This window comes from Salmo salar, chromosome ssa20 (assembly GCF_905237065.1).
Source record: "Salmo salar chromosome ssa20, Ssal_v3.1, whole genome shotgun sequence".
Classification (NCBI taxonomy): Eukaryota; Metazoa; Chordata; class Actinopteri; order Salmoniformes; family Salmonidae; genus Salmo; species Salmo salar.
Window position 1 is genome coordinate 71,364,088 of NC_059461.1, and position 15,871 is coordinate 71,379,958.

Sequence of the window (15,871 nt, forward strand, 5' to 3'; positions counted from 1 at the left end):
GTATTCATATAAAACATGTTTCTAATATATATGTATTGCAAAATTACTGAATGGCATATGACGTGGCGTGTCAAACAGTAAAATATGTACTATATGGAATGTGGCCCCCCATTTGTCGAGCTTAACTAGTCCATTAGAGCGCCTTCGAGAGATGGCATAAAATTAAATCATTTTCAATATGCCATCGTCAAAGATGGTTACTGATTGTGCCCATATATATCATTACGTTATGCTTCAACACAAACACTAGGTAAAAAGCAATATGTTGTTTCTATACAGTTTAGCTACTATTTGTCAACCCCTTCAAATAAAATTGAAGATTGCTGGGATTGGAAAATATTTACATCCACACACAAACGCATAACACAATTAGGATACAACATATGCATAACATGCATTTATTTTACAGATTAAAAAAAAAATGTGCTCAGCACCTACCATTTGACCATTATCTGATAACCACCATGGCCTTGCTCTACGAACTGTAATACTGTGATTAATCTCTTACATAGATTTATTTAATAATCACTTACCACAGCAGTCACGTCTAATTAAATCACTGCAACTCAGTGCTAGAGGCGTCACTACAGACCCTGGTTCGATCCTGGGCTGTATCACAAACAGCTGTGATTGGGCGTCCCGTAGGGCTGCACACAATTGGCCCAGCGTCGTCCGGGGTAGACTGTCATTGTAAATAAGAATTTGTTCTTAACTGACTTGCCTAGATAAATGAAGGTTAAATTATAAAAATGATCAATGGGTCTACAGCTCTAGGCATGACAATCCTTAGTGCTTAGTTAGCAATTTCTGTCTTTGTCTTTGACAGATTGATGTTTTCAGAAAGCCAGATGCTTCCTCAATATTTGAGTTTAGATTAACTCAATCAATAATTCAGTTATTGATCATATTTGGCCCACTGGCACTGGCTGCCCTGTAGTTTACATATGACACACACGGACCACACCAAATCCAGCCTTTCAGCCCAACAACACAAAATAACAATTTCATTCCAGCCCTCACAAACTGCAGGGTAATGGTCCTGATGTCCTCTGTTCCAGAGCCACAGTGTATGGACCACACCATGATGAAGCAGAGACACGGATGCTGCGGAGGATACTGAGGCATGGTCTTTACATTTGATCCCATGATGGACATTCAAGTGGATGGATAGACTCTAAACATACTTGTTTTAATGGAGATACAACCTGTTCTGTGTGTTTCATCTGTGGACTTGGATTGGATCCATACGTAATTGATGCAAGCTGCTTATAGGGACTTCAGTATACAATTTGAAGGGATATCAGAGTCCTGTTTAGTCCAGACAGTTCCTGGAAGACAATTTTGGTGAACTGTATGTATTGTGAGATTTGTGTCTCTGTTTCAGGTCAGGCCTATAAGTGGATGGGGCACAGCACTAAGGCTAGTGGCCTAGAGAAAGACAAATGATGTAGTCATAACTGGTGACTATAAGCCTAAAACTGCTGGATGATTCCTCTACTTTGTCATCACATTTCATTCAAAGATTGATTGAGCATAGTCTGGAAAAGTGAGAAATATTAAATCTTCCATTTCTCTAAATTGTATTTTTGAAACAGGCTTAGAGCAGAAGCTTTGCATAAATTGGCATTGTTTTCCTTTTCCAGTTTGTTCCCTGCTGTTATTGTTTCACTATTCCCGGCTGTTCAGAAAAGGTGCCTCCCATTGTATTTTAAATCTTTGTTAAACTGTACATTGGCTGCCTTTGTATCCCCACAGTACAATGAGAGTTTCAGATAGAGTGGCTGAATATGTCTGAATATGCCTATTCTCCCATACGAGGCTCAACACCGTTCAAATTGTCCACTAAACAGCACTCATATTAATTATAGCCAATGCGGACTGCATGGCAAAGCATTTTTTACAGATTTGCATTGGAAAGAGACAAACTATCCAGGGGTGAGTGGATTTCTAACTGTTTTGTTCGGATTGTTCTTCCCTGTTTGCATTTTCAATTGTTATGATAAAGGGAAAGGGGGAAACAGTATTTTCTGCTGTTACAATTTGCAATGTATTCCCCTCATTGATATGTGCATACTATATCAGTCTCGTGTATCAACAGCTGTCTGAGAAGTTATGAGATAATGAGTGACATTTTTGGAACATTTATTTATTCAACAGAATAAAAAGGTTTTCTGTATTGTCAGTTGCAATACAACCATCTTAGATCAGATAAGAAGCCATTTGCTCTCACTGTTTGCAAAACACTAGAAAATGTTCCTTTACATAGAATTAACATTGGTGTCTAAATGATTCCTACAGGTTTTAGGTAGTAGTGGACTGACAGGTTGTGATCCCCCCCAGGTTAAACCATGGGAGACTGGTCCATTCTCGGACACTTCCTCTCCGAGGTGCAGAACCACTCCACAGTGATCGGCAAGATCTGGCTGACCATGCTGCTGATCTTCCGCATCCTGCTGGTGACCCTGGTAGGGGACATGGTGTACAGCGATGAGCAGTCCAAGTTCACCTGCAACACCCTGCAGCCCGGCTGCAACACCGTCTGCTATGACACCTTCGCCCCCGTCTCACACCTGCGCTTCTGGGTATTCCAGATTGTCTTGGTCTCCACGCCGTCCATCTTCTACATCGTTTACGTCCTGCACAAAATCGCCAAGGATAAGAAGCTAGAGGTCCAGAGGGGGCATGTGATGGCTGAGCGGACCTCCAAGAAGGTGTTTGGGCAGCTGGTGAGGAAAGGGCTGGAGAACCTGGAGACTGGTATGTCCACCTACTGCCCTGGATACAGAGAGGAGTGGGGTGGTCAGGAAGGGGAGGGGGTGGAGCAGAGCCTGCTAGAGGAGGACTATGGAGAGGTAGGGGAGGACCCAACTCAGCTGTCCAGCCAGGTGCTGCTAATCTACATCCTGCACGTGCTGCTGCGCTCCGTCATGGCGATCACCTTCCTGGTGGGGCAGTACTACCTGTTTGGCTTCGAGGTGCCCCAACTGTACCACTGTGAGACCTACCCCTGCCCCACCCGCACAGACTGCTTTGTGTCACGTGCCACCGAGAAGACTATCTTTCTCAACTTCATGTTCAGCATTAGCGTGGGCTGCTTTGTGCTCAACATCGCAGAGCTGCACTACCTGGGCTGGGTCTACATCTTCCGCGTACTGTGCTCCGCTTGCTCCACCTGCTTCCAGCCCGAGAGCCACCCTGTGGGGCTGTACGACCACCGCAACCCTCTGCTGCTGCAGCTCAAACACTCTCTGAGGGGCAGGCTGGTCCTGCAGACTCTCACGCCCATGGCCCAGTAGAAGGCTTGGGGCCACCTGCTCACTCACGTCCCAGCCATCTCCTTTGAGACCGACTGTACTGTGGAGTGCCCCTCCAAGAGGACTCCGGAAGAGAGGGACCGGGTGAAGGTTAAACTGGCCAACATGGCCTTGATGGGAAGGATCAAGAAGTCTTGGCTGTGAAATGCCCATTATGTGTGATTATCGCATTTAGCATTTTCCACTTTTGAAACAACAATGGGGAAGACAGGGTTTATAGCATAGGTTTCTCAGATTGGGCTTGTGCACTCCTGATTCAGAGAGAAAGATCCAGCTTTATCATCCATACCATTGTTTAAATTACATAAAAGAACATTCAAACTGTTCCTGAGTTTCGAAAGACAGAGAAAGGAAAACATCATTATCTTCAGTCTATTCACACCTGTCCACAATCTCAGGGTTCTTCAATACAAACACACCTGTTTCAGAAAACCTGGTCACTTTCACATTCAAACAATGTTTGTAGGATACTTTTCAATAACTCAATAACTGTAAGTGTTGAAATCATACATAGCTGGTAACTTGAGCTCGACAGAGTACTTGAGCTCAGCAGAGTAGTTTTGACCTGTGTCCAGACGCAGTCATTTATTTTGTCTGAAGGCAATTTGTCTCTGAAAACAATATTATTTTTCTGAATAATCTAATTTAATTGACTGGTAGGTTGTCACTAACTATTTGTAGCATGTGTGCCTCTGTTAATTGATATGTGCATGGTGTGTATGTGTATAGATGTTAAGTAATTCATGTTGAAATTATCCAAAGGGTTTTTAACTGAAATGTTAAAAGTTGGTGTCTCAATCTCAGACATTTGCGCTCATTTTTGTAAATAGTATTTAAAAAATGGCAGAATCAAACAGTATTGGAACAGTGACTTGTATTTCTCATCTAGAAGTGTAAGAATTTTAGAAGAATGCTATTTCATCAGTCAAATGTTGCACTGTTTAATAAGACAGGGTATGGAAAACCTCCATTTAATGTTGCCTGTTCAATAAGACAGGGTATGGGAAACCTCAATTTTAATGTTGCACTGTTTAATAAGACAAAGTATGGCAAACCTCCATTTTAATGTGGCACTGTTTAATAAGACAGGGTATGGAAAACCTCCATTTTAATGTTGCACTGTTTAATAAGACAGGGTATGGAAAACCTCAATTTTAATGTTGCACTGTTTAATAAGACAGGGTATGGAAAACCTCAATTTTAATGTTGCACTGTTTAATAAGACAGGGTATGGAAAACCTCCATTTTAATGTTGCACTGTTTAATAAGACAGGGTATGGAAAACCTCCATTTTAATGTTGCACTGTTTAATAAGACAGGGTATGGAAAACCTCAATTTTAATGTTGCACTGTTTAATAAGACAGGGTATGGAAAACCTCAATTTTAATGTTGCACTGTTTAATAAGACAAAGTATGGCAAACCTCCATTTTAATGAGTTTAGTTGTGAGTTTGACATTTTACCACAAGAGGTCACTATAATCCTATAGGTTATCAAACAGGGTTGTGCTGAAAATCAAATGAACCACAGCCAAATAAATTATTTGCAAATAAGAGTAAGATTAAAAAATACATGTATAACTTACTTCCTTGATAAAATACATTCTAAAATGTAAATATATGTGATTTCTGATTATGTAGTGCACATATCTGTTGAAGGCCCAAAGCAGACGTTTTTATATCAATATCAAATCATTTCTGGGTAACAATTAAGTACCTTACTGTAATAGATTACGATTAAAATGGTCAAAAATTTATTTTTTGCAAAAAAACTTTCTCAAGCAAGAATTTTGCTAGGACTGTCTGGAAGTGGTCAGTGTGGAGGGGAAAATTAAAACTAGCTGTTATTGGCACTCTCTTTGTCATTGGTCTATAAACCAATTTACACATGGTGATGTCACCATGGAAAGCCAAAACTCTCACCCATGCAAACCTGCTGATTAGAAGGTGCTGTATAGGTATGGGAAACACTCTTTTCACGGCACTTCAATATCGAAGTGAATTTTTCATAGCAGGTTAGGAGAACTTACAACAGCAGGTTAGGATAATTAACGTTGCAGGTTAGGAAAAAAAGGTTAAGGTTAGGAAAAGGGTTAGGGTTAGTGAAAATGCTCTCCAAACCTTCTACGAAAATGACTTTGCATTGAAGTGCTGTGAAAAGAATGTGTCCCTGCTTGCATGCATCAACCAATGGTTGTGTGCCAAGTCATCCACTGTGTCATCGACTGACAGATTGCTATAACATATGATGTGGTTAGCTGACACACAAAATACTTATCCAAGCAGTGAAAGATCTGGCAAGTGTCAGCAAGGCCTGGGCAGAGGAACATGCTCCGAAATTTTCAACCAGAACTATCAGGAAGCAACCCTGATCACATTTTTGTAAAACACTTTTACAGTGTTAGTTTCATCAGCTGTTGTACAATATGATATAACATTATTTTGACTTCACAGGGCCTTTAAATGGAGGCAAACACATTTTCAGCATTCAAACTAATCTACCCAGTCAGATTCAGCACCACGGACAGTGAAGATCAGAATACCTGCGATCTGACGATCAGAACAACAGTGCTATTCTTAGTGATTTTCAAGACACCCAAAGTCAATTTAAATACACAAGAAAATCTGCAGGATAAAAAGCAATACAATCAAACATTCAAATAAGTAAGCAGGCTATATTAAAGTGCACTAAACATGATGACAGACTAACCATGGAGAACACTAAACATAGAGACAGACTAACCAGAGAGAACACTAAACATAGAGACAAACTAACCATGGAGAACACTAAACATAGAGACAGACTAACCATGGAGAACACTAAACATAGAGACAGACTAACCAGAGAGAACACTAAACATGAAGACAGACTAACCAGGGAGAACACTAAACATAGAGACAGACTAACCAGGGAGAACACTAAACATGAAGACAGACTAACCATGGAGAACACTAAACATGATGACAGACTAACAATGGAGAACACTAAACATGATGACAGACTAACCATGGAGAACACTAAACATAGAGACAGACTAACCAGGGAGAACACTAAACATAGAGACAGACTAACCAGGGAGAACACTAAACATGAAGACAGACTAACCATGGAGAACACTAAACATGATGACAGACTAACAATGGAGAACACTAAACATGATGACAGACTAACCATGGAGAACACTAAACATGATGACAGACTAACCATGGAGATCACTAAACATGATGACAGACTAACCATGGAGAACACTAAACATAGAGACAGACTAACCATGGAGAACACTAAACATAGAGACAGACTAACCATGGAGAACACTAAACATAGAGACAGACTAACCATGGAGAACACTAAACATGATGACAGACTAACCATGGAGATCACTAAACATGATGACAGACTAACCATGGAGAACACTAAACATAGAGACAGACTAACCATGGAGAACACTAAACATAGAGACAGACTAACCATGGAGAACACTAAACATAGAGACAGACTAACCATGGAGAACACTAAACATGATGACAGACTAACCATGGAGAACACTAAACATGAAGACAGACTAACCATGGAGAACACTAAACATGATGACAGACTAACCATGGAGAACACTAAACATGAAGACAGACTAACCATGGAGAACACTAAACATGATGACAGACTAACCATGGAGAACACTAAACATGATGACAGACTAACCATGGAGATCACTAAACATAGAGACAGACTAACCATGGAGAACACTAAACATAGAGACAGACTAACCATGGAGAACACTAAACATGATGACAGACTAACCATGGAGAACACTAAACATAGAGACAGACTAACCATGGAGAACACTAAACATGATGACAGACTAACCATGGAGAACACTAAACATAGAGACAGACTAACCATGGAGAACACTAAACATAGAGACAGACTAGCCAGGGAGAACACTAAACATGAAGACAGACTAACCATGGAGAACACTAAACATGATGACAGACTAACCATGGAGAACACTAAACATGATGACAGACTAACCATGGAGAACACTAAACATGATGACAGACTAACCATGGAGAACACTAAACATGATGACAGACTAACCATGGAGAACACTAAACATAGAGACAGACTAACCATGGAGAACACTAAACATGATGACAGACTAACCATGGAGAACACTAAACATGATGACAGACTAACCATGGAGAACACTAAACATGATGACAGACTAACCATGGAGAACACTAAACATGATGACAGACTAACCATGGAGAACACTAAACATGATGACAGACTAACCATGGAGAACACTAAACATGATGACAGACTAACCATGGAGAACACTAAACATGATGACAGACTAACCATGGAGAACACTAAACATAGAGACAGACTAGCCATGGAGAACACTAAACATGATGACAGACTAACCATGGAGAACACTAAACATGATGACAGACTAACCATGGAGAACACTAAACATAGAGACAGACTAACCATGGAGAACACTAAACATGATGACAGACTAACCATGGAGAACACTAAACATGATGACAGACTAACCATGGAGAACACTAAACATGATGACAGACTAACCATGGAGAACACTAAACATGATGACAGACTAACCATGGAGAACACTAAACATGATGACAGACTAACCATGGAGAACACTAAACATGATGACAGACTAACCATGGAGAACACTAAACATGATGACAGACTAACCCTGGAGAACACTAAACATAGAGACAGACCTGCCAGGGAGAACACTAAACATAGAGACAGACTAGCCAGGGAGAACACTAAACATGATGACAGACTAACCAGGGACGTGAATTTAACAGAGGTTAAAGCTAAAACAACAGAATCTGGGTAAGTCTGTGTGAAGAGGTGTGGCTTTAGTGTGGATTTGAATAGTAGACTAGTAGGCCTACGCTATTTTTGCACTGTAAAACTTTTTTTTTTAAGTGTTATGTTTTCCCAGGCCTATCTAGGAAGGCTGGGCATAAATTGTTTGCTCACAGCATCACATAATGACGTGGACAACATAAACACTTAAAATCTGTGGATTAAAGTTAATAGTAATCAAAACTAATTTCACCACGAAAGGATGTGCAATCGAAATGGATGAAGAAGACAAGGAAATTCTAGTGAGTTAATAAAATGACACGGTGTTGCCTGTCCGCGTTGTAGGCTGCGGCCTCCACCCACAAGCCCGGGCTTTAGTGGCACTGGCATGCGCGTTTGCCTCTGCACTGAAGGAGCCACGGGACGGAGTCCGCGTTGCAGCTCTCACTTTCTCCCGCTACAGTATGGCCTACAATAACATATTTGGTGGGGTTTGGCAGCCAACAATAGTATTTGATTGGGACTAAGTCAAAGAATAAAACGATATTGAAATAAATATTATTAACAAATATTTCCCAGAAGATTTTGGGTTCTACCTAAGGCTGACTAGGACAGATCAATCAATTGAATCCTATACAGTAAGCCCACATGTCATACTTAAGTAAACCCACAAGAGAGACAATATTGCAAAGGCAGGACCACATGTTTCTGTGTTTTGACCTGCCCAGAGTGATACAATTATTGGTGGTGTAATTGTTCGATTGAAGGCGAAGGGGTAGGCAATCGAAAACGTTTGACGGGGAAATTTCTCTCAATATTAGCTAGTCCTACTGAGTGGGCAAGTAACCTTTCCCGCGCTCTTCCTAAAAATACTATTTGTGACGTCATAAAGGTCTAACGTTCCATGACGTCGCATGAGCACTAAATTACAGTCCCTGCCTGCAATATTGTCCTCACTCTCGACTTGAACTCAACTTGAATGTAACCAACACAGACAAGGACATGCTTTTGGAGATATAAAATAGCTTGAATGGATGAAGAAAAGGTAAGCTAAATTACTTTATACAATATTGGGGGAAAGTAAAAAAGTATTCTAAGCGGATATTTCTTGTAAAAAGCTATAACATATTGTAAAACAAATGTACCATTCTCTATAAAGTCACCAGCTTAGCTCTGATATGGCTGTAGCTCTATTTATGATGTCCTCTGCACAGATCTACTCTGACATTGACCTATTATTACTTATTGGAATGTCTGTCCATCAGGTAGTACAGAGGGAGGATGGTGATCCTCAGAGAGAAGGAAAGGAACTTGTTGAGGAAGAACCGGTTGCCACGCCCAAAGAGGAGGCCAAGAAGGGAAGGAAGGTGAGAGCACATAATAGGAGTGACCGAGCACATAATAGGCCTAATGGGCTACACTCTGCACCTGATAGCAGCCCTACCATAGATATCTATACATCTCTATGCTAACAACATAGCTGTTTTCAAAACATGTTTTAAGAGCTGCTTTGACCTGGCCCATAGCCTATTCATAAATTGTCTCAGAGTAGGAGTGCTTATCTAGGATCAGTTTTGCATTTTAGATCATAATGAATACAATTATTTGGGCAAGGTTGAGCCCACACCTTATCTGATGCACTTTATGTTTACGGGGCCCTGGTGTTACATGTCTGCCATCATTTGAGATCTGGAATCTGTTCTGTTCTATCCTAGGCAAAAAGGAAGAGTAGTGGCAAGAAGTCAAGGAAGCTGGGCACCGACAACGATACAGGTCAGAGATTTACCTCTGTAGTACTACATTGTTTCTCTATTCTGTTTGTGATGTGCAGGTTGTGCTATCCATTTTCAATGAAACTGTAGTCTACTGTAATCAGTAAGAAAGGTCACATAGATGGCTTTATTCAAATAGGCGGCTTTATTCAAATAGGCCTATTCTAAAACCCTAAAACAATGAAATCAGAGTATTAAGAGATAAAACGTCTGATTTCTCTTTAATTTTGTTTCTACTTCCTCTACGGCAATCACATCTTTAGTCTCCAGGAATAAACACCTGGATAGAGGATCTGTAATTGAGCTCCTGGAGACGAAAGCTGTTAAGGCTGCATTCGGCCCAGGCAACAAGGATGAGATGGAATACTCCTACCCAATCCTCATCTCATTCCTGCGCAATCTAACTGATGAGTATGTTAAAAGTTTTTCTGTAATGTTCAACATTTATGAAATATTGTGCAGTGGGAACTAAACACTAACTAAAACACTTATTTTTAATTTTCTAGGCAGTGGCAAGTGATCTACAAAGGACTAAAAAACCCTGTAAGTTTCCCTATCTGCCTTTGATGTGTCAATAATCTGTTGAATTCAGAGATTAGCCATGAAGTTATATTCTGTTATTCATGTTCATTTCTCTGTCAGACTTCAAACTTTGAATTCAGTCACAGACAAGAATAACAATGTTGATCAAATGCATTCTGTTCGATCTAGAATACTTTACATCACAGTTCCATTCAAAAGCCTGTTTTTGTTTGTTCAAAACAGATGACGAAGGAACAGCTTGCCAAATTGTGCAAGACAATTGTAACCTTCATCACACAGACCACCCTGCAGATCCTGCTGCCAGCCCTGGCCCGCGTACTGGGGGTGAAGGACTTTGCTGACGATGACACTGACTCACCCAAGAGGGGTGGCAGTGCAAGATCCTTTGAAGCCTTTGATCAGGAAAGACTGGAGCTCATCCAGGAAGTTAGATATCTGGCGAAGAAAATGTATAAGGGTGGCACAGGGGCTCAACATCTCAGGTCCCTAACACCCTCTTCTAAGAGGTATGTTCCCCTCAAGGTTTTCATGTATGGATTTCACCAAGATCATCTATCCCAGTGTTAGCCAATGCATTTTACTCTATCTGATGTAGTACAAAATGTAATGTATCAGCCTTTGAGCATATTCGAATTAATGAGCATGAAAAGCGATCAAAAGGACATGTAGATATTTAGAATACTAAAATTACAACGCTTGACCGATTTGCCAAGTTAAGACAGGAATTATCATGCTTTGCTTGTTCGTTTTAAAGTTCCCAGACCTCAGTGAAAGTCCACCTGGGAATGCCAGAGGACAGAATCATCAAAAGTGTCCAGGAGCAACTGTCTGATCATAAGATCCTGTCCTCTTGCCCACCTGAGCTGACTGTTGGTCTTATCAAGGTGGTGGTCGAACAGCTTAACTCTGCCTTCTCTGTGACCATCAGCAGAGCCATTTCAGGGCGGTCCTCCCCTATTTCTTCTGGTACCCAGACTGCTGAACAGATGGTCAACATGGTCCAGAAATGTTTTGATGATCACGCCACTCCAGAGGACCAGAGTTCCACCTCTGAATTAGAGTCATGCATTCCACCTGCAACAGAAGAGGTGATGACTGTTATCGCAGACATGGTGGGTGAATTGGAAAAAGAAGATCCGGAATTGGCTAAGGTTCTTCGAGAAGTGGCTGTGAAAGTTAAAATGTTTGCATCTGGCAGTGACCTTGTAGTAGAGCACCTGGATGTTGAAGACACTCCTGTTCCAGAGGAGCTGAACATAATATGTACATCTTGCAAAGCAATGATGCAAAATCTTGGCACTCTGTTTAGTGCAAAGTTCAAGACCAAAGCCTCAAAGGCTGTGAGTGAAATTCTTGTGAGAAGGTTAATGAGCGATATCTCTGGAATGGTTCAACCTTCTCATTCGTTTAGTACCACTCCAAGCTTGATGAATGCATCTAGCCCATCTGACAGGATCCTTGATTCTGCGGCCACTGAGCTCATACAGACCAAAGTAGAATCTGAGGCATCAAAAATAATTGATAGCTTTGTTGAAGATGTCAAGGACATTGTGCAGTATGCTGAATTAGATCAGCCAACAAGCACCCAGAGAGATACCCAAGTGGGACACTGTACGACAGAGCAGAAACCCTTCCATGCAGCTCGTAGACTCTGCGACAGACTTCAGGCAAAGCTGGAGACATTGTTCCTCAGAATGGGTGGAGCTCCAGTCCAAGGGGAAGAACTTATGGAAAAAGCTGACTCCAGTGCTGTGCTTCTGGAGCATACTGACTCCAGTGATCTGCCTGTTTCAATCCTGAGCTTGCCTTCACCATGTAGGAGTGAATCCCCTATATCAGAACGCAGTTCATCTTCTGTATCTGGTGTGTGTGATTCAACTGACTCTGTAGAAGAGAAAACACCAGAGCAACCTGAAACTAGTGAGAGCGAGGCAATACTGCAAGTGGTCAACTCAACAGGACTTGGTGCTCTCCGTAAATGTGAAAGTGAGAACTCTCAACCATTACTGTCTCTCTGTGATTCCAACCTGGTGCTCTGCACCAAAGAGGTCTTGTCTCAGATTGTGACCATGTATAGGTCAGAGGAGGAAGATTTAGAATGCACATCATCTGTTGCAGAGGGTTCCTCTTACAACTCCCTTGAAGTCTGTGGCTTTTTGGACAGTGTAATGTCTAATCTAGAAGACATGCCTGTGTCTGGTCCTTCATGGTTGGAAGGATTAAGAGATACTCCAGCCTCAGTCATTGAGAAACTTTCCAGTGAGGAGTTCCAGATGAACGCTACCAACGAAGTGCGAAAAATACTGATCAAATCAGTCAGTAGCTTTCCCAGCAAAGTCAGTTCCAGCCAGCCAGATTCTCAGATGTTGCCAGAAAAATCAACAATTTCCTTAAGGCATACAGATTTAACTGCTTTTGAAATCGTTGGATCAATTACAAATGACATGAAGAGCCTTTTCCCACCCACACAGTCTTCTACTACTCTATGGCAGGCAGACTCAATGCTTCAACAGAGTGATGAGAAAACCTCAGAGTATACTGAGGCCACACCAAAAGGCTCACAGTCTGGTTTGGATGTATCTGAGAAGAAGATCTGGACAACTGCAAAGACTATTTACCAAAATGTGAAGACAAAGATGAGGAATTATTTGACATGGCAAAAGCAAGCCAAAGCAACAACGGCTCAAGCCAAAAAGACCCTCAGCCATATTCTGGTTTCAATTCAGAAAGAGCTGTCAAAATCTGACCAAACGGTGACTGCAGCAGCGCTTTCACAAATAGAGAATGTGGTTGGAATGATGCTGAAGGACGTTGAAAGGTTAAGCAGTGAATGTGGTGAGGAACTGATCTATCAAGCGCCACAGCGTTCTTCCTCCTCGTTGTCATCCTCATCTGCCAGATCAAAGAAGTCAGAGTGGGAATTTGCACTCCCTGGCACTCCCATCTCGTCTGATTTACCAGAGAGTATTACTCAGCCCATTGTGAGATGCTCAGTCATCGACATGGGCAAATCTACTAAGCCAAAAACATCGGTGTGTGATGCCAGGGAAAGCATGTCTGCAATAGTGGATACCATCATAAAGGAGGTACATCCAGAGGAAGAAGGGGAGGTTGCATTCCATGCTGATCTAACAGCTGCAATAGCAAGACTGGAGGAGCTCATATCTCAGGGTAGGATTGGTGCTCTCTCCCGTGATCTTACTCACCAAGTCAACAGCATCATTTCTGTAAGCAACTTGACCCCTCTGGTTCTGACAGTGGCGGCTGGAAAGAGTGCATCCGATACAGTCCTTACTGAGCTGAAGAGGAATGACAAGGTGGAGAAGCCCACAGCTTACGAGCTGGTTCAGCTGTTTGCAGAAGAGTCTGTGAAGCGCCTCCTGCTTCCTAGCCTTGTGCCCTCTATAGCTTCAATGAGTAGGGCTCAGGGAGTTAGTGTGACGGCTAGCGTATCTGATGATAGGATTTCATGCTCTTTTTCTACATCAGCATTTAGTGACACAGTCAGTCTGTTTACCAAAGTAATGGTAAGCCAGGTCATGGACTCTGTGGTTTCTGATGCACAAAGCAGAGGGTCATCTCCAACTGGAACTGTAACTGATATAGGCAGTCTACTGAGTGGTAAGTCCTACCCTCTGCCATCTTTCTCCACCATCAGCATGGCAACAAGTGGGACCTCCAATGCTGCACGAGGCTTTGAGGCCAACATAGATGCTGAGGAAAGGGATACCATCAGTTGTTTCGGTGTACCTCAGAGCATTGTTTGTGATCAGAATTCAACCAGCCCGGATGTTGTCTGGCTTTCAACCCCATCCACTGATAACTTAGTCGGTGATGATGACTTCACCGGCCTCATCAGCATGTTAGTGGTGAGACTTCTGTCAAAAATCCAAAGCCAAACTGATCTGTACCCAATTGACGTCACACGCACGTCACAAGACCTGATTCCAAAAGTTATAGCTGCCTTCTGTGCATGGTCAGGCTGCGCTGAGACCCAAGCTTATCCCAAGAACCTGAAGAGTCATAAAGTATACAGCACCGTCTACAAACATCTGTTGAAGGAGTTTGGCTCAGAGAAAATACTCCAACTGGCTGTGTTGACTCAGGACTCCACATTCAATAGGATTCTTGTGAAGTCATTGAGCAAGGAGCTTCTCCACAGTTGTAACGAGGCATCAAGAGCAGCCTCAAGAACATCTTTCGAAGCCACCAGGCCAGAGGCTCTTCCCATGGTTGAAGATGTGAAGGCTACCAGAGGGAAGCTGTCTTTCCTACAAAGGCTTGCCAGACTGAAATTCGACTTAAAGGTACATCGCACTTATTTAAGTTAACAATTGTGTCAATGTGAGTAAACAATGTTATTTCGAGAAAATGTAAAAACCCTCCATTAATTTCAAAATATTTATAAATCTTGTTGTGCTGGTGTGTAAGATGTGATTGTTATTACCATGAGATTGTTCAGCTGTGACTGTTGTTTTGACATGTTTTTGTTTTAGCCATTCATGATGGGAAACAAGAAGGATTCCAAGAAGAATTCCCGCCATTCTGAATCCAAAAATCAGACTACTGCTGAAGATATCATGTGTAAGTCCATACCACAGGACATTTATTGTTTGAGATATTGGTGTACAAAGCTGCTATTGCAAAAATATTAAACCCTAAATACAGTACATTACATATTATCGATAGTAATCTCTTATGTAAAATAATTTATAGTTTCCAAATCTCAAGATTCTGGTTCTCATTCATTTGTGAAAGTAATAATGAGTTGAAACTAAGAATACAATATAACATAAAGTGCATGTCATCTCTCTCTCTTCTGTTGCCCAACATAGTGGTACATCCTGCCACATTTGGACTCCCAGAGGGTCTTCCCTCCACCTCTCAACAGGAGAAGCCTCGCAAACGTCCCCTTCTAATCAGGATGTTTTCCGCCATCTCCATAGGCCTATCCAAGCCATTCAAACGGTTTTCGAAGCAAGCTTAATACAACAATTTCCTTTAATACAGTATTATTTGCATTGAATTGATGTCCTTTGTCTTCTTTTGTGTTTCCTTGTTAACACATTTTGATTAGAAAATACATAGTATTTTTTTAGTTTAGTTTATTATGCAGTCATAGTCACGGTGTAGGCTAAACAGAGTAATGTTGTCCTGAATACTGTATAGAACCCCCCCCACACACACACACAGTGTGATTCATGGAACACACACACACACACAGTACTTCAGATATGTCCCACAACATTCAACCAGATATCAATGATTCAGTGTAAAATACATGTACTGTAAAATAAACCGTACTTCATTTACAACCAACAAAATAATACATGATGCAAGACACTCAGTTAAGGGAATTAACTTGTTTAACTTCTCAAACAGAAACACACGCATTTC

At 41.5% G+C, this 15,871-nt stretch overlaps 2 protein-coding genes across 3 annotated transcripts; both read left to right on the plus strand.

The window, feature by feature from the left end:
* Window positions 1-2,281: 2,281 nt before the first annotated feature.
* On the plus strand, window positions 2,282-5,006 carry LOC106581261 (gap junction delta-2 protein). Its single transcript, XM_014163211.2, has one exon. It carries the CDS (start codon window positions 2,349-2,351, stop codon window positions 3,294-3,296), a length of 948 nt encoding a protein of 315 aa, XP_014018686.1. The 5' UTR covers window positions 2,282-2,348; the 3' UTR covers window positions 3,297-5,006.
* Window positions 5,007-8,603: 3,597 nt separating this feature from the next.
* Window positions 8,604-15,500, plus strand: LOC106581256 (uncharacterized). Of its 2 annotated transcripts, XM_045703894.1 has the most exons (8): window positions 8,604-9,204; window positions 9,425-9,526; window positions 9,875-9,932; window positions 10,195-10,342; window positions 10,438-10,474; window positions 10,697-14,781; window positions 14,971-15,058; window positions 15,310-15,500. In XM_045703894.1, the coding sequence occupies exons 1-6, from the start codon at window positions 9,190-9,192 to the stop codon at window positions 11,039-11,041; spliced, it is 705 nt and encodes a 234-aa protein (XP_045559850.1). In that variant the 5' UTR covers window positions 8,604-9,189; the 3' UTR covers window positions 11,042-14,781; window positions 14,971-15,058; window positions 15,310-15,500. The 2 variants fall into 2 exon arrangements, with proteins under 2 accessions (XP_045559850.1, XP_014018675.2); XM_014163200.2 differs by lacking the exons at window positions 8,604-9,204; window positions 9,425-9,526; window positions 9,875-9,932; window positions 10,195-10,342; window positions 10,438-10,474 and having other exon boundaries at window positions 11,260-14,781.
* The last annotated feature ends 371 nt before the right edge of the window (window positions 15,501-15,871 follow it).